A 26,676-nucleotide genomic window follows, 5' to 3' on the forward strand; every position below is an offset into this window, starting at 1 on the left:
TTACTTTTCGGCATATTTTTCATGTATGTTATTTTAAATAGATTTAATTACATATAATTAGTTAATGTAAACGTAATGCAACATTACAATTTTCTGTTGTGTGTGTGTGTGGTTGCTTGATTTACATGGTTTTCTCGGCAGCCAACTTAAAACTAATTAAAAAACTAGCATACTAAATCACAGTGTTTTTTCCCAAGTGAAAAAATTTGCAAAAAATCTACAAAAATTTCTAGAATATAGATAATGTATATATAGACATAGTACAATATGTGCGATATGCAATAATAATTATGTATACATAGTTATATAGAATTACATTATATGGGCTCAATTGCATTAATTTTGGATTTAAAACGTAAATTAAAACAAAATTCTCAAATATTTTTTCCTTTTAGCAGCAACATAATAATTATAATAACTATGATAATAATAATAATTGGATTATAATAAGATTTAAGGTAAATGGCTAACAATTAAAAATGCATAAAACAAAAACAAAAATTGCTGTTTACAAAAATGCAACAAACAACAAATTTTGGGTATAGCGCCTGCCGTTTGCCAAATACATAAATATGTATATATACATAAAAGAAGTATATAAATTAAATGTAGATAATAGTTAATAATAAATGTGGCTTTAATATTGAATCACAACAATTGGCGCACGTTTGTAATTTGTTCAACATTTTGTGGATAGTGTTTTTTTCTCGGTTTCTTGTTTTTTAGGTTTATAGGATTTTTAGAAGGCTACACACTAATCATTACGTATCACTGGTTCGTTGTCAGCTATATATATCACGACTTTTGTGGACAGCGGAGATACCGTAATACCGCATAGCCCAGTCCCCGAAATACCAGAAAGAACATCATCAATATTAGCGTATTCAGCCAGAGCGGAGATGTTGAATTTTGTGCTTTGAGTATTTCCTCATATGGAATGAATTCGGTTGTCTGCTGTTTGCATATCTCATAGCTGCTCGGCGATCCGCAGCTGCAATTGACATTCAAATATGTTAATCGATTACAATTGAACAATTGAAATTGAGTGAGATTTCGCTTACCTAATAGCCGGTCCCTCGCGAAACTCGAGAATCTGCATATTCTGGTATGCATAGTGTATCATCGACGTGTAACGTATCCAGCTGAGACCTTCCGGAATGCGCGACGACAAATAGCCGCCGAAGAGCTGTGTGGCCAGCGTGTAGAGCGCGCTCAGCGTGATGCTCACATTCATGTCCATGCAGCAGGCGCCAATGAAGAAGCCAACGCTCTGCGCCACAATCGTATTCAACAGCAAAAAGATGAGCATCAGAAAGAAGAGTTTCAAGCTGTACAGAGGAAACCAAGTATAAGTTAATCTGAAATTGGATTAGCAGCCGCACCAGCATACCTGCTGCAGCCCAGCATGGGATAGCTTATCATGAGGTAGACAGTCGGCAGCGTTATCACCAAAGGCAGCTCCGCGCACATTTTGGCCAAGTAGTAGGCAGAGAGCCGGTACGCGCCCGAACGACGCTCCTTGCTGATCACCTCACGTTCCGAAGGAACTAAACAAATTAACAATAATATCGATTATTAAATGCGAAATAAAAGTGTAATTCAGGCATTGGAGTATACTAATTAAGAACTTAGCTAAGACACTGCAGGTTAAGTAAATGATTTACTAAAATGCAATGCATACCTAACAATCATAAAATTCCTGGATGGAATATGCAAACATTATACATTATATCAACAAAACCTTAAATAATAACCTAAAATAAAAATCTCTTAATTACATACTTGGGGCTACTATTTATCCCTCCCCTTCTCTCTCCCTCTCTCTATCTGTTTCTAACACTCACATGAATTGAGCGCGCCGAAGAGCGCAAAGAGCATCCAATAGGTCTGCGAGAAGAACATCCAGCCCTGCAGATCGTGAAGGAACTCCTCGGTGCGCGGCAGCTGGAACCAAATGGCGCCCGCCATCAGAGCCAAGCCGATAGTTTGGAACCAATTCAACTTGGACAACATGCGCGGCTTGGCCTCCTTGAAATTGCGACTCGAGAGGACGCTGAATTGGGTGTAAAAACGCGTTGGATACGAGAGCCAGTCGTCGTCGTTAACGGAGCCTTTGCCCACGCGGTACGATTGGCAGTCGCTGGAGGCACAGGAACTGAAGTTTGATTGCGAATCGGCGCCGGACCAAACCAAGTGCTGAGCAGCCTCCTCGTCGGCCTCGCAGCCTCCGTTCGCAGTGTGATACTGATGATGATTGTGATTGTGATGATTACGATGAAGGTCATGAGGCTGATGGTGTCGTTGATTGTAGTAGTTGTTGATGATGTCGTTGATCAGAATGGTGTCCTGCTGCTGCTTCGACTTGTCCGGATTGCTGATGCAGTTGCGATTCAAATAGTTGCCATGCGACTCCCTGGCAGCTATGAACAGCTTTTCACGTATATCCGGATGCGATTTCAGCTGCTCCACTGCAAGGCAAGAACTGAGTTAGCCCAAATAGACCTCTATTGTCAATCGCTTACTTACACACAAAGTCCGCGGGATTGTAGTGCGCCTTGATGGTCACCCCAATGCTCTCGAAGTGCCTGTAGATATTGTTCACCTCGCCAAAGTACGCAGTTCGTCCTTGATGCAGCAGCAGCAGCTTGTCGAACATGTGAAACATCTGCGACGACGGCTGATGCACGCTTATCACAATCGTCTTCTGCTCCAGCTGCGCGTACCGCTTCAGCACCTTCATCAACGATATGGCCGAGTGGCTGTCCAGCCCGGAGGTGGGCTCCTTGAAATGGCAACAAAGGAGAAAAGAAGGAAGAGTTTCATTAATTGAATGTGCTATTAAATATTAAAGCCTATTGGCCTTGCTATATCGCAAGTTGTCCCACAATACCGTATATTGTATTACTAATATGTTTATATATTGTATATATATATATGTATCGTTAGGTATTAGCTAACATCAAAGCATCGTCTTTCGTCTTCTCGTCTTTCCCTAACTCTTCACACAATATATCGTATATCGTATATATATCAAATCTACAGTCGTACAGTGTCGTAGCTCATATCGCTCTCTGCACGTAGCATCTTTATATACTTATTATCATTAATACCGTATCGTATATCGTAGATCTTCAACTCATGTACATCAAGTATCTGAATATCTGTACTCTATTATCTCTCCCTTAATCGTGTCGCATCGTTTCTTATATCGTAACTCCCACTCTCACTTTTACTCACATCAAGCAGCATTAGAAGCGGATTGGTCAACAGCTCGCATGCGATATTCGCACGCTTCTTCTCGCCCCCCGACAGACCACGATTGAGGTAATCGCCAAACTTGGTCTGCTGACAGCAGGTGAGTTCCAGCATCTCCAATATGTGATCGACCAGCCGCAGCTTCTCCACACGCGCCATCTTCTCCGGTAGACGCAGCATCGCCGTATACATGACGGTCTCGCGCAACGTTAGCTGCGTGAAGAAGATCTCCTCCTGCAGCACGTAGCCAATTTTGCGACGCCAACGCTTGGAAAGGGGCTCGCGATTCAGGTAGACGCTGCCACTATCAAAGTGCCGCTGCCCGCTGAGGCAGTCGAGCAGCGTCGTCTTGCCGCTGCCCGAAGGACCCATGATAGCCAGTACCTCGCCAGGACTGCAGAGCGAAAGAGATGGAGAGAGGATAAAGAGAGCTATTAGTTTTCTCACTTCAGTAGCTTATCAATTTATGTTGTTTGTTTACAGGTTTGTTTGTTTGTTTCTTCTGTTGTTGTTGTTGTTGTTGTTACCTGACTAATCCACTCACATCGGAAAGAATTTTGCGATCGTTGTGCAGCACATTTAAATTCTGAAACGTTAACTGTATTGTTGGTTGTTGTTGCTGTTGCAATTGTTGCTGTACTTGTTGCTGCTGTGCAGTAGGTAGTTGTTGCTGCTGTTGCTTGGCAGCATTTATGAAAGGAAATGTCAACGAAGGCGCCTGAGCCGCACTGCAAAGAGGCAAGAATAGGAAAAGTCAAATAACTTAAAGTTTTATTTCAGTTTAATATTATACTAATTAATATAGACGATTAAGATTCATACTTTTTAATTTTTTGTTCAATTATTTAATAATAGTAACTTTTTTATTTATTTATTATTTATTTTATTTTATTTCTTTTTGCTATACATTTATTTATTTATATTTACGTAGAAAGAATAACATAAGCCCCATATTCAATATATATACGAGTATTATATGATATTCACATATGCCGAAAATAATTTCCGCCATAAAAGAACCATCTAAAGCTTATCAGAGTCTTGTGGTGTTTATTTATCTTGTATACATGTTACATGTGATGGAAGTTTAACAAACTCTGCAAACAAATTTAAAAAAAATCAGCAATACACCAAAAATGCATAAAAATAAATCATATTTAAACTGCGCTTGCTTTTCAAATTACCCTGTAATCAACAGTCGAATGGCAAGTGGCCCAAAAGTAGGCAGTAAAAACAGTACGGATATATATGCAACATAAAGGCAATATAATTTAATATATAAACTATAAAAAATACAAGTTACAAATAAATAAGCTTAGCTCAATTTATTTTAGTATTATTATCACAAATCGTTCTCCAATTCGCCTTGTATTACAGTTATAGCTCGCTTTGTTACAGAAATACAATACAAATATATTCAACAATTGTTATCAAACATATTTACAGCTTTATTATACCCCTTTCATGCGCTCCTCGGCTGTAGGGTATTAAGAAACAAAAGTCAATGCACCCCTCCCCAAGCAAAAGTAAAATCTGTGTGTGTGCGCGCTACGAAGCGGGCGTTCAGTTGGCCTCTGTATAAAAGTGCGTGTGTGTGTGTGTGTGTTGGTTGGCTTCTTTATGTGGAGAGCAGCTACACAATAGCAGCACAACGGTCGATTCTCCACTGTCAACTGTTATCGCCGATATCACATGTGTGTGCGACGAGCAACGAACGCATCGCATCGCATCGCCTCGCATCGCCTCGCATTATCACACGCTCGCGCTCTCTTACGCCCACTCTCGCTCTCAGTCGCTCTCCCACACGTACGCACGCACTCTGTGTGTTCTCTCTGTTTTCCTTTTGGCTCAACGCTCGGTCAATGCTTCTGTTTCGTACTCCTCCAACATGCACCAATACCAATGCCTGCCCAGCCGTACCGTAGCAAGTCAATAGCCTCTGTTCTCTTCTCGCCCCTTCACCGTTTAGCTCTGGCTGACTCTTTTGCTCCTGTTGTTGTTGTTTGTGTGCGCTGTATTTTTTTTTTTTTTCTACCTATAAAATTAATTTGAATATGTTTTGTTTTCTTCTACACTTGGCGAGCCTTTGTGATTATCTCGATTCTTTTCTATCTACGGATTTTTAGCTTCTAAGGAAGATTAATATAAAAGCTATGATTTCTCTCTTAGATAGAGTGTATATGGGTAATCTTTTCATTTAAACCTTTTTCAAAGCATATTTGCATACTATAATAACTTTAGCTTTTACCCCTATAACACTCACATATAATGCTCCAGAACAAATTTATCGTTTAAATATCACAGATAAACATCAATGGCATCCTCTTGAGCGTAGAACCATTCCAAAAATTGAATCGAATGTTTAAAATTCTACAACAACAAAAGGCCAATGTAAATGCTCGAAATGGGAAACCAAAGTAAATAGAGAGTGCAATGAACCGCAATGTGCGTGTGTATGAGACGGCAATACCAACAACAACTATAACAACAACAACAACAACAACACTAGCAACAAGAACAACAACAAAAGCAACGTCAGGCACAGGCCCCAAGTGGGGGTCAATGCAGTCAGCCAGAGACAACAGCGTCAAACAAAGCATATACGCACGTACACACACGCACAATTACACACACACACACACACACACACACACACACACACGCACACACATGTACATACATGTTGCATGCGCATGCAAAGTATCTGATGAATGCGCAGCTATGCCTATACCTCTATACCTTGGACTCCTTCTCTCCCTCTGTCCATCCATCTGCCACAGTCCGCCTAGAAGTCAGCCTATATACATGCATAACAACAATTGCAATGTCCGGGTCTGAAATGTCTGATATGCGCCTGAACAATCAGCACAATCAAACATGCATACATACATATATGATATATGACATTCTAAGCAGTTCTTATCCTCAAGATCTTATCAGTTCATCAATTATTGTGATAATGTCGAATACATCAACTGAACAGTGATGGCTCAATACGAAGTTCATTTCCAATCATAAGTAATACTGCGACTACTTATTTAGATTTGTTTATCATAGCTAAGAATGAAATAGGTAGAATTCGAAAGAATTAAAGAATCAAAAATTGTTGCCGAAAATATAGAATATGAAACACTTTGATCAAACAGACTAAAGAAACTGGATCGATGTTCATAAAAGTTTCCAAACAATCTCAATCTACTGCGAATATGCAGCCAATGACCTTGAACAAATTTGATCGTTTGCCAGATCCGTAGATCGTATGTAAGATCGTATAAGATTTGAATAATTACTTCTTTATACTGCTGACAAGTACTTATATGGACTTCCCCCACTGTTAAGTCGTCCATAAACATACAGTCATAGACTTGGAGGGAAGCCTATTCCAACGCCTCCTACGTGAGCTCCAGCACATAGCCCCGCTCAGTCGGAGCTTAGCAAATTTCAATGGTTGTTCGAGAAATGTCGATTACAAATTGAAAGAAAGTAAAATAGCGAGTGAAAAAACGAAGTACCAATGGAGTTTTTAAGGCCAAGTAAATTTATTACCAAAAAAATATATATTTGTTTTTCTATTTTCGTACTTTTGTTTTTGTTTTCGTTTTGTTTTCTTTCCAAACTGTCACGTGTTTGTCAGCGCTCTTAACTGATCGTTGTTGTTGTTGTTTGTTCTAGCATGAAAAAGCAGTGGAAAAAGTGCATATTTTGCAGTTATTTTTGGGGCGAGGCGTGCCACCTGAGCCACGTTCCAGTTTAGTGGGTCAGCACGAGGAATTTCATGATGAGTGTGCCAATGCTAAAGAAAAAGAGCTCATCCAGCACATTCGCAAGGTTATCGGGCGCTCGAGCGTCGACCTTCGAGGGTTTGGTAATTGAGCTCCTATTCGAAATATTCCTGGTAAATTAATGAAACTTGATAAATGAGAGAGGATTGGATCGTTAGTTGGGCATGCCAAATAAATGTGGTATATCTATTAGCCACGCCCATTTTGGAAAGTAACTAAACTAAACAGCATAAACTTAAAGCATTCAATTTCTATTTGATAGACGTCATTAGAGCGTCCATCCAGCGAAAGCGATGAGGAGATGACAGCTTCCACAACCCCTCCTCCGCTCTCACACACAAATAAAAAACCGAACAAAAACAAAATAAGCTTTAAAAAATGCATAATAAACTCCAAAGCTAAAAACTAAACTAAAACAACATAAATGTCGTCAGTAAATTAAAATAAAATAAAAACAAAATTATTTGGTTAAAAATAAGTAAAAATTTTAAATTAATTCGAAATAAATAAAAAAACATAAATATTTTAAATTAAAAAAAAAAAATCAAGTTATGTAACGTAAAAAATAAATAAACATAATATTTGTAAAATTTGAAAAATATTTATACTTCTTAAAAAAAAAAAAAAAAAAAAAAAAAAAAAAACTTATAATAATATATATTTTACATTATACATGCACATTACAAATTAAACCAAGCTTTATTTGATTACAACTTAAACAGCTCTCATCAAGCTTACATAATCCATAAAAAATGTACCATAGGGAAACATATCAATTTCAAAAACAAACATGACACTATAATGCCCAGCTATATAATAACCAAACAAAAAAACTTTATAATTTACGTAATTAACAAATGAGAGGAAACAACAACAACAACAACAACAGCAGCAACAGCAACAATAAGCGAGCTACAACTGATGTTGATTAAGGCCACTAAGGCAAACAGCTTTCTAGTTGTTGTTAAAGGGAGCTACTATGCTTAATGGGCAACTAAGCTGGGCTTGAGCGAAACAGAGCGAGAGAGCGAGAGAGAAAAAGGGAGACAGAGCGAGAGGAAATGGAAGATATAGATGGCGGGCGTGTTGAGGAAGGGATTCGGAGGGGAGCATGGCGTAGGTCTGGCATTGAGCTACTGCAAGAGAGTGCGAGGAGCAAAGCCGTAAGTCTGGCGCTTCTTGTATACGCCAAAGGTTGTTGACTCTTTACAACAGCAAAACAGACGGCGAAAATAATATAATTCGCACGCACGCATACACAAAACACAGAGAGAGAGATAGAGAGAGAGAGAGAGAGAGAGAAGGTAAGCTAAAGACAAAACAAAAAATGCGCAAAAATTACGTGAAAGTTTGGCATTGCATATGGACATGCACACACACACACACACACATACCCTTACACACACGCACACACAGCTAAGCGCACGCAATCAAAAGCACAAATTTTTGAAATTCTTATCGCGTTTTTATTCTTTATTTTTTTAATTTTATTTACTTTTTTTTTTTTATGTTGAATACATTGACCGATATTAAACAAGTTATATATCTACCTATGTAAGTGTGCCTGAGTCTGTATGTGAAGGGCTTGCAGAGTTCATTGACAGCTTCTTTTATGTATTTTGTTTTTTTTTTCTTCCCTCTTTTTTTTTTTTTGTCAATTTTTAGGCCTTTTTCTCTATTTTTGTCTATTTTAGCATGTATTTATTTGTTTGCATTTTTTATTCAAAATATTTTAATGTTTATAGAGTTGTTGCCTGACAAAAGAATTGGGTCACCAATTAGTTGTATTTTTTTATTTTTTGTTCTTGTTTTGGCGCATTTTTATTTGTTTTTGTCTATCAAAAATTTGTGCAATTTATTTGATGTTTTTATTTACTTATATGTGTATTTTTGTTTCGTTTTTTTTTTTTCGCTCAGCTGCTTTTAATTAATATTTGTGTAGCTTCCTAAACAAATTGACAAATGCGGAACATGGTGCTATATATATGTATATATATGTACATATATGACTATATAATATTCTTTGATTTGTTGTTTTTATTTGTCTTTCGTCTTTGTCTTTCATTTCATTTCATTTCTATGCTCAATTGCGTATATTTTTTATTTTTTCTTTCTTTTTGGCCTGTGTTACTGACCCAATTCTTTTGTGTTTGCTTTGGTCATTTCTTTTTCATTTTTTTTTCTTTTTTTTTTTTTTTTTTTTTTTTTTTTTTTTGTTTTGTTATTTATGACCGACTTAATTTGTAGTCTCGACTATGCAAATTTGTTGCTTCTTCTTTCGATAGCCTGAATTATTTTGAAGGGTGTTCCGTCTGCTAGAGGATATTCAAGGGTATACTGTGAACTATATACATTATGCTTAAGCACACTTTTTTTGCGTTCCGCACTATTCAAGGTCCTCAATTAATGCAAGCCCCGGAGTGAGCCCCACCAAGGTCAAAGTCTAGAAGCCAAAATGAAATTGTCGATTTGCTCGCTTTTTATGCATATAAAGTATTTATATAACCATATAAATAACCTTATTTACAGGGTATGCAAGAGTCTGTCATTGCATTGATGTTACATTTTTAGAATTAGCAAAATGACTAAGACAATTTTAAATTGGGTTACGTTAATTAAGTCTACTTTACAGGGTATTTACGCATCAGTAAGAACATTTGCAATGCTTTTTGTTTAGTTCTTTTATTAAAGGAATTCAAATTGAAGCTGAGTTATTTTAATTCTATTACAATCTTGTTCAATATTTGTTTTTCTGATTGGCTTTTTAATAATCAAACATACATTTTACTGGCCAATCCAGTCCATTACCGTATTATCAATTTAATTGATAAATTTATGATCTATGTATGAATAATGCAGCATTGAGGGATTGGGACTGCAGCGCTGTACAGGACTCACAGTACCTTCTAGTCAGGCACTCAGGCACAACTTGTTTCTCAAATATAGGGTATGTAAGTGTTTGTCACTGTAAAGGAAACACCTTTTCTAATGCTTTCCATTTGACAATTTGCGCAAGGCTCTGCCCAAGCTGTGGCTGGCGCCTGCGAGTCGTATACGTAATTTATGCATGTGCACAAAAGAGATTCTGACTCGCACACATACATACATCTACGACATAGGGTATATTTATATATATATATATATACATATTTATATCAATTCCAGTTCTTGGCTGGTCTGAGTGGGTGTTGCTCTGTTTTTTTTTTTTTTTTTTTTTTTTCTTTCTTTCTTTCTCTCTAAATTGAATTCGAAAGGTGGCTTAGAAAGCAAACAGGCCAGGCAGGCAGGCAGGCAAAACTGAGAATTGAGAACTGAGAGCTGAGAACTGACAGCTGGGAACTGAAGAAAAAAGTCAACCAACTACTTTCAGAGTTGACCAACTTTTGACTAAGATTACACTAGATTACATTATATAAGCGCGTACGTAATTGAATCGAAGGTGGGGGTATGGGGCGTGGCAGCCAGGCAGTCAACCACAGGCGTGGACTGCTGTTGACATTAGCAGCGAGAGGAAGTTCATAAATTTGCAGCGCTTTCTTCTCTTTTTCTTCTTCTTGCACAGTTTCACGAACTTTCACGTCACATTGTGTGGTAATTAGTTAGCTGGGAATTATGCTTCCTAGTTTTTTCTTCTTCTTCTTTTTCTGCAATTGATTGGCAGCGTCCAAGTGGGCCATCAGTTTGTCTATGTGTATAATTTAGCATATTAATTGACACAGTTGCCAGCCTCACACACACACACACATGCACACACACACACACACACACGCATATATATTTAAATACGCTGTCAGTGGTTGTTGTTGCTGTTCTACGCACTTTCTCCGTGTGTGAGATCTTTATGAACTATGCAAAAAAAATAAAGATGGAGAAGAAGCAAAAATGTCACGTGAAAGCCACAAAATGCATTCGATGCATTGGCATTAAATATGCCTCAATAGTGAAGCATCTAATTGCCAGCTTTGAAAGTGTCATTGCAACTGGGTCGGCTATAAAGCTATAAAGCTGACTATCGGCACATGTATATATTCATATAGTATAATATGTCATAGAGATCCAGCTGAAGCTGGAGACGTGAACTCTAGTTGAGAAAAGACTCGACTCGACTAGACTCGACTCGAGAGCTCCAAACAAATTACATCACAAAAGCTGAACAGCTAAATATCCATTATGCAGATACAACAACAAAACAATTAAAAAGCAATAACGAAAAGCCTAAAGTAAAGCAAGCAATGGAGAGTTCATAGCGAATGCGAGATACCCTTTCAAACAGGTGTTTCTGATTGAAAACAGAGTTGATCTGCAAAAGTTCCTGTACGTATTTAATACAGATTTCTCCTGTCTCCTATATCCTATGTATCTCCAGTCTCCAGTCTCCTATCTCCAATCTCCAATCTCCTATCTCCTATCTCCTATCTCTCTCTTGTCATATAGACAAAAAAGGCATATACCTTGCCCGTAGGGCATTCAAACAAAGCTCATGTGCAAATTAGTTGCGCAAATATTGAAACTGCATTTGAGTGCAGCGGAAGTAAACAGCAAAAACAAAACAAAAACCAACAACAAATAAAAAAAAAAAATATGTTAAGTCGTTAATTTAGCATAGCTAAGAGAATTAGATACTAAAGACATTATTATTAAAGTACATAGTTAATAATATAATTATTTATACTCAAAAGAAACAATCAAGAGTCAGGCTAAGGAGGGGGAAGCTATCATACATCGGGAAGCAGTCATATATTGAACATGAATATATAGGGTATATACAGACGCAATCGTCTGTAAAGATACTTGACATATATAATTGAATGCTGTGCGCATAGTTCACTTCCCAGAGCTAATCTTATCTCTATTATCAGAGGAGAAATGGGAAGAAATAATGCGCGTAATTCATTTGGCATTTCAAGCACTGTCAACTGACTGAGATGATAACAACAGCAACAACAACAACAACAAGGAGATTGGGGAGGAGGCGCAGAGAAGGAGGAGAAGTGATAATCAGTCTGTTTATACAGATGCGACCCACACTAAGGCAATAACAACTACAACAGCAGCAACAACGAAAAGAAAACTCAGTGAAACTTGGGGGAAAAAGTCGACGACAAAAATGTCTTTGACTGCGGAAAAATAAAGGCAGCCAAGTGTCATAAACAATGGGCGAAAGGTGGAGAAAAGCAACGGCAGAGAGAGAGAGAGAGATAGTGAGAGAGAGATAGGAAAGAGTAACCCAAATCATATTCCTAATTGAAATGCAACTTTGTAACGATTTGTCGATTTTTTTTTTGTGAAATCTTGAGAAACAACAACAATAAAGCACATGGCCTTGTCTCTGGGGTATATTATCGAGTATCTAAATATATATCTACAATACTTTACCATATCTATATCTAAATTCAGCGTTGCAGCGAGTGCTTCAAATACTATGGAATACGAAAAGAAAATTGTAAGAACTTGAAACAAGTTTTAACATAATCAGTAAAAGCTCATGTAATGATAATTACTTACTTACTACCTCCACTATGAGTAAAAATTTAAATATACATCTATATATATATGGTCTTTATCTTTATTTTGGTAGCTATCCAATCATTAACCAATTAGCCAATTGAACGCAACTTGTCATGAGAGCAGCATAAACATAGTCTTTAGATCGCTAGTTCTGTGGGCGGTTTTTATGACGTTCCAAATATGAGCTTAATTCGTGTTATTATATCACTCCACAAGTTTTTTCAAGTCTTTTCCCCCCATTTCCATCCACAAGTCTAATTGAGGGTTTCGGCATCTACAGTTTTTGTTTTTATTTTTTTTTGTTTTTTTGTTTTTGGGCGTTTCGAGTCGATTATTACATAGTTTTATAATTCGCGACATTTAACAAGTTTGATTGAAGAGAGCTAAAAGTGTTTATTAGGCCTGAGCTTCAATTAGGAAGGTTTTCAATTTAGTTCATTGAACTTTTCTTGGCTCTAGACTTGCTGGCATTTTAGCGTTTTTATGGCTATTTGGGTTATCAAAATGGAAGCAATGCGGTTTAAGTTTTTGAGTCTGTATTGTGATTAATTTCTAATAATTTTTTTCAGATGGCCCATGACACAAAACTAATATACTGCTTTAACTATGTGTACGAGTATCCTAATCCCAGCTACTTCATCAGATCAAGTAGAAGGAGATGATGCACTGAAGTGCATCTGACTCACGCAGTCATTTCTGTGAGACGTTAAAAGGCAAAAGCTTGGCAGACTTGGGATACTATTTTGCATACACCTTGAAATACCTTGGCGACAATGTGTCAATAAAATTGTTGCCAACGGGAGAGAAAAAGAAGCGAAGAAAGAAGGTGTAGCAGAGCTAGGAATTGAGCAATATCAACAGCAATATCAACAGCAACAGCAGCAGCAACAGCAGCAACAACAACAATCGAAACGCGGAACGCGCTGAAATGAAACGCTTGACAAACGCAAACAAATAAACAAATGAAATGAGCAAATGATGAAATGAGCAAATGACGTTTGCTGACAGAGACGCAGCGCAAAAGGCAACGACAACGACAACGACAACAACAGCAACAGCAACAAAAAGAAAATAGCTTTAAACAGGCGTCGAAAACGTGCGAATGGCGCTCGCTGCCAGCGCTGACTGCGGCTGCGTCGACGCCGGCTGCCAGCGCAGCGGCCATTGAACCTGCCAAGTGTAGCTCAGAATTGGCGAAAGTGAAGACCCACTGCCTCAAGCGTAGAGACACAGACGCATTAAAGACAGCAGCAGCGGCAGAGAGAGAGAGAGTCAGAAAGATAGCGAGAAAGAGAGAGAAATATACACAGAGAGAGCGGAAAAGGGCAGAGGCAGAGCGCAAAACAGGAGAGCGATCAGCGCTGATGATGACGCAGTCGTCAAAAGGCAACAACAATAACAATAAAACACAAAGCTGATGATGATGCAGAAACAACAAACCGCGATTAGAAGCGAGGAGAGACAGATCGACCGAGAGAGAGAGAGAGAGAGAGAGAGAGAGATAGAGAGGAAGAGGGAGAGAGAGAGAAGCAGCTTAAACAAGATACAGCTCAAACCGTTGCCATACTAACTGACTGACTGACTGACTGACTGACTTACTGACTGACTCGTCTTGCAATCATCATTAACTTCATCATTATGTGCTTCTTCTGTTTCATCTGCTGCAGTCGCTGCTTCTTGGAAGAAAACCCCAACGCAACCAAATAATGAAAACAGACAACAGCAACAACGGCCAACAGCAAAAGAAAAACAAAACGAAAACAAAAAAATTGTTGATCACATCACAAACAACACACACACACACATAAAAAGGAGAAAAAAACGCAATTTGTTTAAAATGTAGGTCTATAGGTTTCTCGAAAAACCCATGTGAAAGACGTTGCCGCAGCAACCGCAGCAGCAGCTGAGGCAGCAGCAAAGGCAGCGGCAGTGGCAGCGGCAGCGACCGTGGCAACAGCAACAACAGCCGGCTAACAGCAGCAGCAACAGCAAAGACACACACACACACACACACTTACACTCATACGCACACACATACTTGAAATGCCTTTTCCCCATCATTTGGCTACACACACGTCCCATGTCTTGGAAGCAGTTAATGTTATACACGCGATTACACTGAGAGAAATTTAAGTGCGGCAATAAGTGGTTAAACCAAAGAAAGCCGTTTATTTGATGAACTAAAATTTTTTTAATATTTTCAATTGATAATTTTTTTTTCCTTAAATATATAAAAGAAGTAAAATTGAAAAAAAAAGATTGAAAAATATTGAGAAAAATGTTTTATTAATATAAATAATATATATATATTTTTAATATATTCAATTTATGCATTTATTTATATGCAATAATGCATGATATATTTATATCTTATACGAGTATATTTTTATTTTCTAATACTATAAATTATAGTTTGTAAAATATACATTATTCTTGTTAAAATTTTATTAATTTGTATGCTTTTTTTTTTACTAATTTTCGCATATATAAAAATTCTTAATTTCCTCAGTGTATGCACACACAAACTTTGCTGCTCTCAACTCGAAAAAAGACTCTTAGCAAAAGCAACTTAAGGTTATTAGCCGCCTTTTTTCGTTTTTTTTTTTCGGTTTCTGTTATTTTGGATGATTTTTGGATTATTTTTGTTTGTTGTTGGCGTTGCTGTTGATCTTAATGTAATAGCTCTTAGAGCATGTGTGTGTGTGTGTGAGTCCATTTAGCTGCTGCAACATGAGAAATAAAAGCACAGCCAGAGCTGAGAACAGTACGCTTGCATACAAACGACTTCTTACTACTCGTTCAAAAAACTTTTTTTGATAGAAAATATTTCTTTTTATCTAAGAAAATTTTAAGATTCTCTAATGTAGTATTAGTATTAGTAACCATTATCTTCTAATACATTCTTGAATAAATATATTCACTATATAATATAATAATTCCCATTGCTAAATTCTCCATCCAAGAGCCAAGTTCAGCTTCATACAATCTACATATGTGCATCTACCCAGATATGCAGAAATATTGCGACAAAACCAATATACTCCAATATATGATAAGCTCAAAGACAGAGTGAGAGAGAAAGAGAGAGAGAGAGTGAGAGCGAGAGAGGGAGCAGCTGCAACTCATAAAATGCTTGATTTGATGCTGCGAGGCGCTTCAAGAGCCAAAAATGCTTACCGCATTTGTTTTCGCTTTGTGCCTTGTGCTTTGTGCTGCAGTCGGTACAATTTTATTTATTTATGTTGGCCTACTGTCAACACACACACGCACACTCGGAAAAAGCCAAAAGCATTTGCTCAAATGCTTTGGCCTGTTTCGCGTTGGCTTCCTCAAAATTCATACGGCCATTTTTATGATTTAATGCGTTCAAAACATAACAACAACAAATGGTTTATTAGATGCACGTTTTATGTGCGCGGTTTTGGCTCTTATGCAACATGTTGCAAGCAGCCTTGTTCATGCCTCATTTGTGGGAAATGTCCCAGAGAGATGTACATAAATGAGCAACTTTGACTCTGTGTGTGGCTTGTCATGCATTTACCTCAGGTACTTCTTCTTCTCCTCAGGTAATTCCATAGCAACTAGACATTTATTAAGTACGTCTGACTTAAATTATAATTTTTATTTTGAAATTTATTTTTTAAATCACATAGAATAAAGACATTTGCATATTTTTCTATAATTGTTTTATTTATTTATTTATTTTTTTTTGGTTACAAATATTTGCTTGAACTATCGCCACGGCCATCTGGGCGTATGCGCAATGCATTTACATATTGCGTATACGCCATGTGTTCAGCTCAACTATTGATTTATTTACTTCTCCTTTTTTGCGCACCTCAAATGCAAAACTAAGTGAATTCTTGTTAATAATGACGATAATAATGATACGACTGCCGCTGCTGCTCATTATATTAATGTTTGGCTAAGTTCAAGAACGTTCATTTGGCTTGAACTTGCGCAGCGTAGCAAAGGTCACACAATGCAATAGAAGTGAATGCACTCAAGCGACAGCGTCAACTATGTCGGCAAACAACAATAAAAAGCTGACAGCTGCCGCTGCTGCTGCTGCTGCTGCTGCAACCGCAATTTAAACTAATATAGCTTGCAACAACAGCAACAGCAACAACAACAACAAAAACCATAACAACAATGACAATGACAATAATTTATTTTTGAATTAATTTTTATTCGTTTGCTAAGCAGCAGCCGCAATAACAAAAGCAACAACAAAAGCCATGCAACAGTCAACCGCAGGCAGCGACGTCAACTGCAACTGCGACTGCGATGGTGATCGTGACTGTGAACTGTGACTGCGCCTGTGAGCGTAAATACGACTGTGAGCATGTCAGTCGACTGTAAGTGGGAGTATGATTGCAAAATGTGAGCTCTAGCAGTGATAGTAACTGTTAAGTATAACTATAAACGTGAACTGTGACTGTGATTGCAAATATTTGTATTCTTGCTTTGACATTTATCACTTGTGAGAGTGATCGTCACTGCGAACTGTGATTGAGAATCAACAGCTGTGACTGGGACAGTGACTGTGACTGTGAGCTGCCAACTATGTGCTGTACTGTAACCGTGCTCGTGACTATCGTGTGACCATCGACTGTGAGTGACTGTGACTGTGACTGATCACTGTGACTGATCACTGTGACAGTTCACTGTCACTTTCAACTGTGACTGTCCACTGTGACTGATCACTGTGACTTTAACTGTGACTATCCACTGTGAATGTCCACTGTGACTGATCACTATGGCTGTCCACTGTGCCTGATCACTGTGACAGTTCACTGTGACTGTCCACTGTGATTGTCAACTGTGACATTTGCAGCTGCCTTTGCCATTGCCCTCCATTGCATTGGAGCTGGCCAAACAGTTGACAGCAAAGCCCCCTCGTACGCACGTGTATTATACAAACACACATACAGACACACACACTCACACACACACACACACTTTCAAGCAATCTCTCTACGTCTCTCGGCTTCCCACACATTCAGTGTTATTGACACTGGCAGCGCCTAACGGTAGATAAAAAGGCCGCAGTCGCTGGCAACAATGTATGCAACAGCCGCAGTCTATTTCATTTTCTATTCTAGATTAAATTATAATAAATTGCAATTTCTTTGCCAACTTTTCTCCACAACTGCTTCTCCCCTCCCCTCTGCCACGCCCCTACAGCTGTCTGTCTCGCGTTGCGCAATGCGCTGGCTCGCTGCGAGGCTGCAATTGGGCAGACGCCTCTGACTTTGCCACGGCGCATGCTAATGTGAAGGCCCAGAACGCGACTTTGACATCTTGGCGCCCACACACATACACTCGCATAGATAGAGATAGTAAGAAGGAGCAGAGAGAGAGAGAGAGAGAGACAGCCGCAATTGACGATGCAAGGAACAAGATTTCTGTATGTTGTAAAGTCTATTTAACTTGTATAGAAACAAAAATTAGATATGCAAAACTATATAAATAAATAGAATAAACTGCAATGAATCGAGAAAGTAATATGAAAATTACAAAGTATTTTGCTATATAAATAATACAAACTACTTAAGCTTTTTTTTAGCAAATGTAATTTGGTAACTAATATAAAACTAATAAGTTCGCAGATAACTCTTCATGAATACTGCAAAAGTTAGCTTATCTAAGTGAGAAACTTAGATTTTACAGTTTTTAAAAGGGTTATAAAAAGCAAGAGAAATTAAATTCATTAGAAACTAACAAAAATGAGGCAAAGAAAAGTAGGCAAAATTCAAGAAATTTAAAAGGAAGAAAATTTAGTCAATGAAAATTTAAAGTCTTTGAAGAAAGAACCAGTAGTAAGAAGCAGATTCAGAAGTTGCAAAAGATTATGTTTTAAGAATTTTGGAAAATTATATTAAAAACAGTGAAACTCTACAAACTCAATAAATTGTTAGGCTATAAACGAAAAACAATGCAGAAAAATATAACTTTGTTGATGAGGGATAAGAATTTATAAGCCTACAAAAAATATGCAGGCTCAACATATCTATAGATAATACGATATAGTTTGTAACGTAAGCTAACCAGAAATGGGAGCCGCTGCCGGAGGCGCATCTGCCGGAGACAGACGTCGATGATTCATGTTTACATGGGCTGCGGCCAGCGTTTGCGATTCGTTGAGAAAATGGGGGCATATGGCCTGCAGATAACGCCGACCGATCTATATACGAAAACGCTAGTGCATTGAAATGCTCGATGCAAATTGTTTCTTTAAAAATACGCTCTAACTGATAGGAAAGCGAGAGAATGGAGGAAGTTGCGGATTCTATAGAACGCTATAGAGCTCCTGGAATGTGGGAATTCGAATTTGTGAGGATGTGTGTATGTAGGGGGAAGCATGGACAACATAATATGGAGCTCGTTTTCATTTCCTTTTATCTATGGTCTACACAGCTTGACGTTTTCGCCTGGGAATCACTTTTGAATAATTTTGTGTTCTACCTTTCTTCAAACTCAAAGAATTTTGTAAGTGAAGAGTTCCGACAAAAGCTGTCAGAAAAGCGAATTCAAATTTTTATTTCATTTTTTTACTAGGTTTCAGGTTTTGTGAGCCATCTATTCTCTAAGCTATTCAACATTTGTTCTATCATCTATTCTTCACATGAAAAGCTAAGAGTACAATAGATAGAGCAGCTGCCAGTGCTCAACAGCTGCACAGGACTTTTTCTTATTTTATTGTATTTGGTGTCTATTTCATTTTGGTTCTTTTTTTTTTTTTTTGGCAATTTCTAAGAAGCTGAATTTGGTTTGTTTCGTCAAGCTTTTACCTGGCCTATAACTAGCTGAAACTCAACTCCTGCTGGAGTTCTTCTATTCTATCTAATGAAATCTAAACAGAACTAGCTGAACCCAACCCAACTCAACTCAAACTCAAACACTGAGAACCCAACTGAATTTGATGTTGCCCCATTGAATGTTGTATGTTTTTTTTTTTTCTTTTTCCATTGTTGTTGCTGCATTTGACACGCCTGTTGCTTTTATTGTTGCCGTGTGCGTGTGTGTGCGTGTGTTATCAAGACAAAACTTGACCCACATACAAGTTTATTAACCGGTTTTTGGCAGCGCATCAATTGCCAGCGAAAAAAATACAAAATGAAAAAGGGTTGCAAAAATTGCTGAGCGAATTCTTGGCTTAGACGCACAAAGAAAAACTTTGTAGTTGATAAAAACTTAAAATAGAAAACGTTATACAATGAACATTTTTATAAATCAGCTAACGCAGCAGAGCTTAGCTGAGTTCGTTTTAAGGAAACTTAGCTTAAAGCTGATTTGCATTAGAGTTGAAGAAAAATACAGCTCCAAAAAGAAGCTTCTGTGGAAAATATAACTATTCCAAATTCCATTACATGTATCAATTTTATTGTTGTATGCAATATATTTATAACTACCAAAAGAGTTTACTTTATCTTTGATATCAATAATCGATAAATATCGATTTTAAAATTTTAGAGAATCAAAGTCCGTAGCTAAAATAAAATGCCGAGAAAGGAAGCTCTTTAGGCTAAATAGATTTTGTTTTCAGGATAGGCAGTCACTGAACTACAATCTTAATCGGTTGAAATCTATATCGATGTAGATTTGAATCTATATCTAAATCGTATGCTGATATAGGTAAAAGTTTTATTAATTGATATCAAAAATTTTGAAGGCACTCAAAATACACTCATATATATAAATATACATATATATTCAAATCCAATCGGGCCTTCGCATCGGCTGTGCGCCATTAGCCCAGTTAGGCATATGCTGTGCGCCATTAAGGAGGGAGGGAGTCGATCCTATTCGATCCGATAGCTGACTTCGACTTCAGATCGCTGACGTTCTATCATATATATATATATGTGTGTGTGTATGTATGTGGGCGTGGCTGTGTGCCTCGATATGAAACAAAAATAAATAAATAAAGTGGAATAAAAACAGCGAGCAGCACAAAATGGAAATGTTTGTGTTTTGCGTTTTGTTTGTCTGTGGCAAGAATGCGTTTGCCTCGCCTTCTTCTGCCCCTTGTTTAGATTCCACATACATATTCTTCCCATTTGCTTCGAGTTCAACAAACTTTAATCGCACATTAACCGCTCGAATTCCAAATCGATGGAAATGGAAATCAAATCGACTCAAACGCACAAATCGCATCGCCACAGAAAAAAATTACTTTTTTCGACTCTCTGTTTTTGTTTAAAAAAAAAAAAAAAAAAGAAAAGATCTATAAACAAATTTGTGGGCGTATGTGTGTAAAGCACTTTGAAAAAAGATTTGATTTAATTTGATGCTCAAGCAATTGAGTTTAATGTTTTTTCGGTCAAGTTTCAAGTCAGCTATTGCTTTTTTCAATTTAACTTAAGTTAAAAAAAAAATAATAATAATAATAAAATAAAATAAAAATAAAAAAAAATTATATTTTATTTGTACATTTATTTCATTTTATTTTCTTTATCACTTTACTTTTTCTTTAAATATATTCAAAACAATTTAAAATTCATAGCTTTCCAGCCAAAAATAGCCAAAGATAGCTAAAAGTGTTTTGAAAGTCGAGTGAACTAGTTCAAGAAAACCAGCACAAGAGCAATAAAATAATAAAAAGAACTGGTTTTAATATTCATGTGATTGATTGGGACAATAAAAGAATTCAATCTTAAGATATATGCAGCTTTTTTAAAGTCCAGATGGTTTCCGTCGAATAAACAAATAAATGACATATTTCTATAGTCTATGGTAAAGTTTCGGTTAATAAAACTTCAGCACTTGAGAATTGCATAATTGAAGCATTTTATAGATGTAAATGAAACCAAACGTGTTTTGAAAACTACTGAAACTTTAAAGTTTAGGTTCAGTAATGTGTTAAAAAAAATTAATTTAATCAAAAGCACATTAAAGCTTCTTTAGTATTACATATATAAAGCTGAAGTCGAAAAGGAAGTTAAGCCTAAAGTTCCCTTTGCATTCTAATAAATTTTCTTAATAAATAATAATAAATTTTCTGAAATGAATGCAAATAATTTAAGTAAAAAAATTTTCTATTTTTTTAAACTTAAGCAAATGAAATGTGGTCTTTTTATTGTTAACAATAACTTGACTAAAAGTTAGCTGGCATAGCGAATCGCAGTCACATTTGTTTCATTCACACTTGCACACCCATTTCGCTCAGTGTAATCACTGCTATTTGTAGTTTTACTATTTTTTGTCGAAGCTGTTGCAATTGCAGCTAAAATTACTTCTTTAATTCGTTGTCACTTGGCAGCCCCGAGGCAGCTGACTGACAATCTAACTGCCCAACTGGCTGACGGGCCGACGGTCTGACTGACGGACTGACGTCTATTACCACATTTACCCACACACACACACTCGCATAAACTGCGACTCATAAATGGCTTCAGCATGGATTCAAGTGCATATTTTTTCGGTTAATTTGAATGGCAGTCGCACAATTAGGCGACCGCGTTAAGGTTTTGATACCCATTGAAAAGCGAGGAAGTTAGGGTAGATTGTTTATAGATGCGAAAAGGTAACGAAGCTGAAGGATGTCTATATATTGTTTACCCTCTCGAGTAAATAACTATATAATTAATCAACAGGATCAGATGAGTTGCCATATATGAGGATAGTGATTTTGTGGTATGATATTATCAATATTGATAATTTATTTAGTATTCATCATTATTGATCGCAAATTGATCGATAACTCTCTTTGTAATCGATAAAAATCGACCTTTTGTTTTTCATTTTTAAGCCACAAATACCGCAAAACCCAGAGCGATTTATAAGATATGCAAAGAAAATGTAAGATTATGGGAAATTTCAGATATCTGCCAGTCGAGCATTTCCAGTTGGGTTTAAAACTAATTCATAGTTCAGCATGCCCAACTTACTTATTTTCTTGATTCATTTCATTTTATTTTATTCTTTTTTTAATGTGTATAGTATGTATATATATACACGTATATATCTTTTTAATTTAAGTTAAGCTCACAAGAAGTGGATTGGCTGCAATTTAGTTGCAGGAATTAAATTAAATTCAATTACCATGAGCCACAACAATGCACTGTGTGTGTATGTGTGTGTAGTGTGTATGTGTGTGTGCTGAGTGCAACTTCATTATGTGCATTTAACATAAATATTTTCAATTATTATGCGATTTAAAGTGCACTTGAGTACATGCACTTTTGTGGCGCACTGTTGAATGCGATTTTATTTGAATTCGAGTCTCTTTTTCTTCTTCTTCTACTTATTTTGCTTCTTTTGTATCTTTTGCAGTTTCTTTTACTCTGGTTTTATTTTTTTGGAAATCTCGTACATCTGTTGTCGCAATTTTGCCAGAAAATTGGTTGACCCAGTTTTTTTTTCGCTAGCTGGGCAAGAGAGAGAGAGAGAGAAAGAGAGAAGGAGACGAAGCGAGAGAGAGAGTGGGAAAGAATGGATCTGATGCTCGCTTAGCAGCTGGCTAAAAAAAAAAAATAATAAGAAGAAAACAAAACTTCAGATTGGCACCAAAAACTGCAACAAGATGTTGAAAGTTATCTGGAGCAGTTGCACACTCCGAAAGGGGAGCTCGGGCCACGCGGCAAAAAGGGAGGCACGACCACAAGAACAAGCTGAGCGCAGAGTGTGCGTCAGGGTGTGTGTGTGTCTTTGAATTGCTTTTTGAGAAATTCTGCATATATACATATATAAGAAAGACAAACGAATAGAATTCTTCATAAGGATTTTAAAAACGAGGCTGAATAAAGCACATGAATAGAAATCCAATAGACAAGAAGTCTAGCACTACAAAAATGAGCAAAATAAATGCAGCCAGTAAAACGTTTACGAATATGTAAGGCATAATATAGCTTTACTAATAGAACCTACAAGAGGTGTATATGAAAATCATTTCAATTGAACTGCATCATCCAAACCCAGAAAACCCTTTATGAATGCAAACCAAGTGGAAGGAGGCAGAGCTCTTCAACGTCGTTCCTAAACTCTAAATGCGTATATAAAATTCGCTTTCCTAGAAGAATTTCGTATCAATTTTATTCACTTTTGCAACCTAAAGGCTGGCCTTTATGACGCAGCTGCTGCTAGCGAAATTATATAAAGCTCAGACACAGTCACTGCCATAAGTATATATACTATACAGCTTAATGTATGTACATAAGCATATATACGTTATATCTGCACAGATATAATCCCCCCAGCGGCGACAAAACGCACTCGTCGCATCGCAGTCGCCGTCGCCGTCGCCGTCGCAGTTTAACGAAGAAACCTGCTCCTTGCGCAGAAATTCTTAGCTTCACTTTTAATACACTGCCAGCATAAGCAGAAAGAGTATATAGGAATTCAATCAATTTTTTGCTATCAACTGAAGGCTCCCTGAATTTTGGATTTATTTTAAAGACTTTTGACTACCTAGCCCTTACGTTACGACTGGTCGGAAGTGCCTGACTAGGAAATACTGTGGGCGTCTGCAGATTAACGCAAATTCTTTCACATATCGCGAAAGACGCAGGACATATGACTCCATAATATTTATGATAATGATTTAAGTGCCAGTACTTTATGGGGACCTATATATAAAAAAGATCAGGTGTACAGATCTTTCGACACTTACTTAAGCTTACAATAATCTCAGACTCAAGCCTGACTTAATCTTAAATATGTCTTCACTTAGGCAATTCATTGGATTATTGTTTTATATATTATAAGTACATTCTATAAATATTGTATATTGCACATAATATTCTTAAGATTTTCAATTTTGCATTGCTACACCACATATTTTCATCACAAATTTTAAAATTTATATTTGATATCAAAGCAGAGTATGGCGCAGTCGTCCACGCCCAACCGCAAATGTTCTGACTTGTTTTGCTTTTTCGTTTTTATATTTTTTTATATTATTTTCTTTTTCTTCTTCTTTTATTTATGCAGTTTTGCTGTTATTCTTAAGCAGTTGCTGTGATATGTGTGTCTGTGTATGTATTTTGTGTCTGTGTCTGTGACTGTGTGTGCGTGTGTCCCAAATTTTGTAGGTGAAATTAAACGCCGACTGCAATTTCAAGGCCTGTTTACATTTTGGCCAGAACTTAAGCTGGACTTGTGTGTGCCTCTAACTGTCGCCGTCTCTTTCTCTGGCATCGCCATCTCCTTCTAACTAGTATATAGATTTACCTAAATCAAAAATTGGGTCAACTTACCTTTTGGCATCAGCTAAAATGCAAGTCTTGGCCAGGTTATCCGTGCTGGGCAAATCCATTGAGGTCGTCGATGAGGAGCTGGTCGAGGAGGCAGAGGATGTGCTGTTGCAATTGCTGCTAGCTGCAACTGCAGCAGTTTCTGTCGTTGTTGTTGCTGCTGACGCTGCTGCGGTCGATGCTGCTGCTGCTGCTGCAACAGTTGGTTCGATTTGCAGGCGACAATCGGCCACAATTTTGGCCAAATTGCGTCGACTGGCTACCAACGGTAACTGCTCCATTTCATCCGTTGCGTTGTCCATGCTTTGGGCCAACAAATTCATTGGCAGCAACACCTTTTCACACTTGGTTAACGATCGAGTTGTTGCTGTTGCTGCTGCTGCTGCTGCTGCTGCTGCTGCTGCTGCTGCTGCTGCTGCTGTTGGTGGCTTCTGCTTGGCTTTCAATGCTTCAGCTGCTGTTGGAATTTTTTGAATTTTTATTTTGTTGTTGCCGCGCTTCAGACTATTGTTGTTGTTGTTGTTGTTGCTGTTGGCAGCGACAGCAGCAACTGCAACTGTTTCCGGTTTGTTCAATAGCAACAGCGATGTTGTTGCTGCTGGAAGTTGTTGCTGTTGTTGTTGTTGCTGTTGGGCTGCTGCTGTTATTGTTGTTGCTGCTGGCAATGTTGCTGCTGAGGCTGTTGCTGCTGCTGCCGCTTTTAATGACTCCTCAACAACTTGTTCAGCTGCTGTTGTTGTTGTATTTATAATTGCCGGCTGCTGCTGTGGCTCCTGCTCCTGTTGTAGTTGTTGTTGTTGCTGTTGCTGTTGCTGCTGCGTGGCAAGAGCGACTCCACCTTCTGGTATAATTGTTGCAAAAATTTGTTCGCCAAATATGAAAAGATCCTTGGAAATAATCATTATCACCTCTTTGTGATGTTGTTGTTGTTGTTGTTACTGTTATTGTTATTGCTGTTGCTGATGTTGTTGCCGTTTCTTTGATTACGATTCAGTTGGTTTTTACTCCTTATATGTTTAGTAAATGTAAAACTGTTTCAAAAACACGTTTTACGCATTCAACATATTTCACCGGATTATTCAATAATTTTTGTTGTATTCATTTCATAATTTGCGTGCTGCAAAAAGATGAAGGAAAGAAAAAAGATTATAACAAATTGATAAAAATTAAAATGAGGCTTTTAGTTGATTAAAAAAGACATTTGTGAAATTCAAAATATTTTTATAAAAAACTTATAATGAAGAATCATTTCTTTTTTATATTAAACTGAGTTTAAAAATTATGCCTATTTTCAAATTTTAAAATTCTTTTTAATTTTTTTTTTTTTTTTTTTTTTTTTTTTTTATTATTATAAAATTTTATGTTTTCGAATAAAAGATATATTTTTATAAATATTAAAAGAATTTCTTCACTTTACTTTAAAAAAAAAAAGACTGCTTTAATATAAACATATAATATACATCAAAAAATTTCAAATATTAATTTAAATATTATTGGTTTAAGTTTTTAATAACTGTCAGTTTTAGTAAAAGGAAATTACTTTCTTCGTTTTATTATTGCAAATTTACAAATTTTAATTTTACACGAACTAAAACAGTCTTTGATGTTGAGTTCACTGTATTCCACAATAAATAATTTTTTCAATATTATTTACTTTAAATAATAAGTTAGTAGACTATTTTATATATTACTCAATGTATAAGTGTGAAAACTTTGAAACAAGAATCTGAAGGTTTCTTATTTACATTTATTTAGCTAGTTTTCTTGTTTGTTTTCTTATTAATTTCCGCACTCTTTAATCTTTGCCCGCTGCACTTGAGACTTGAGCTAATAAAATTGTATAAAAAGTAAGTGAACGTGTATGTGAAAGAAATATCTATAAAATTGCGTTCAATAATTTTTGTTGTTTGTTCTTTGTTCACAATTGTTGATAT

The 26,676-nt window shown here is 36.9% G+C and overlaps 1 protein-coding gene and 1 long non-coding RNA gene across 4 annotated transcripts; one reads left to right on the top strand and one right to left on the bottom strand.

Moving 5' to 3' along the window:
• LOC6575616 (ABC transporter G family member 21) lies at positions 1-25,149 on the bottom strand. Of its 3 annotated transcripts, XM_032729016.2 has the most exons (9): positions 24,746-25,149; positions 3,783-3,983; positions 3,238-3,649; positions 2,527-2,782; positions 2,147-2,468; positions 1,845-2,110; positions 1,391-1,547; positions 1,062-1,328; positions 1-991 (listed from the first exon to the last, which is right to left on the bottom strand). In XM_032729016.2, exons 1-9 carry the CDS (start codon positions 25,063-25,065, stop codon positions 796-798), a joined length of 2,397 nt encoding a protein of 798 aa, XP_032584907.1. In that variant the 5' UTR covers positions 25,066-25,149; the 3' UTR covers positions 1-795. The 3 variants fall into 3 exon arrangements, with proteins under 3 accessions (XP_032584907.1, XP_002001625.2, XP_015020226.1); XM_002001589.4 differs by having other exon boundaries at positions 1,845-2,468; positions 24,746-25,148; XM_015164740.3 differs by lacking the exon at positions 24,746-25,149 and having other exon boundaries at positions 1,845-2,468; positions 3,800-3,924.
• Positions 7,699-12,392, top strand: LOC116803891. Its single transcript, XR_004363900.2, has 2 exons — positions 7,699-8,200; positions 11,717-12,392. It is a non-coding gene; the product is annotated as an uncharacterized LOC116803891 (long non-coding RNA).
• Positions 25,150-26,676: the final 1,527 nt, after the last annotated feature.

Source organism: Drosophila mojavensis, unplaced genomic scaffold (assembly GCF_018153725.1).
Source record: "Drosophila mojavensis isolate 15081-1352.22 unplaced genomic scaffold, ASM1815372v1 contig_36, whole genome shotgun sequence".
In the NCBI taxonomy this organism is placed as follows: domain Eukaryota; kingdom Metazoa; phylum Arthropoda; class Insecta; order Diptera; family Drosophilidae; genus Drosophila; species Drosophila mojavensis.

Excerpts from the sequence above, each read along its gene's own strand:
- LOC6575616 (XM_002001589.4), bottom strand. The coding sequence starts at position 25,065 with ATGAATTTGTTGGCCCAAAGCATGGACAACGCAACGGATGAAATGGAG. Across the intron at positions 1,329-1,390 it reads CCCATGCTGGGCTGCAGCAG|CTTGAAACTCTTCTTTCTGA; the intron begins GTATGCTGGTGC and ends TCCTCTGTACAG. Across the intron at positions 992-1,061 it reads CGCGAGGGACCGGCTATTAG|CTGCGGATCGCCGAGCAGCT; the intron begins GTAAGCGAAATC and ends TGTCAATTGCAG.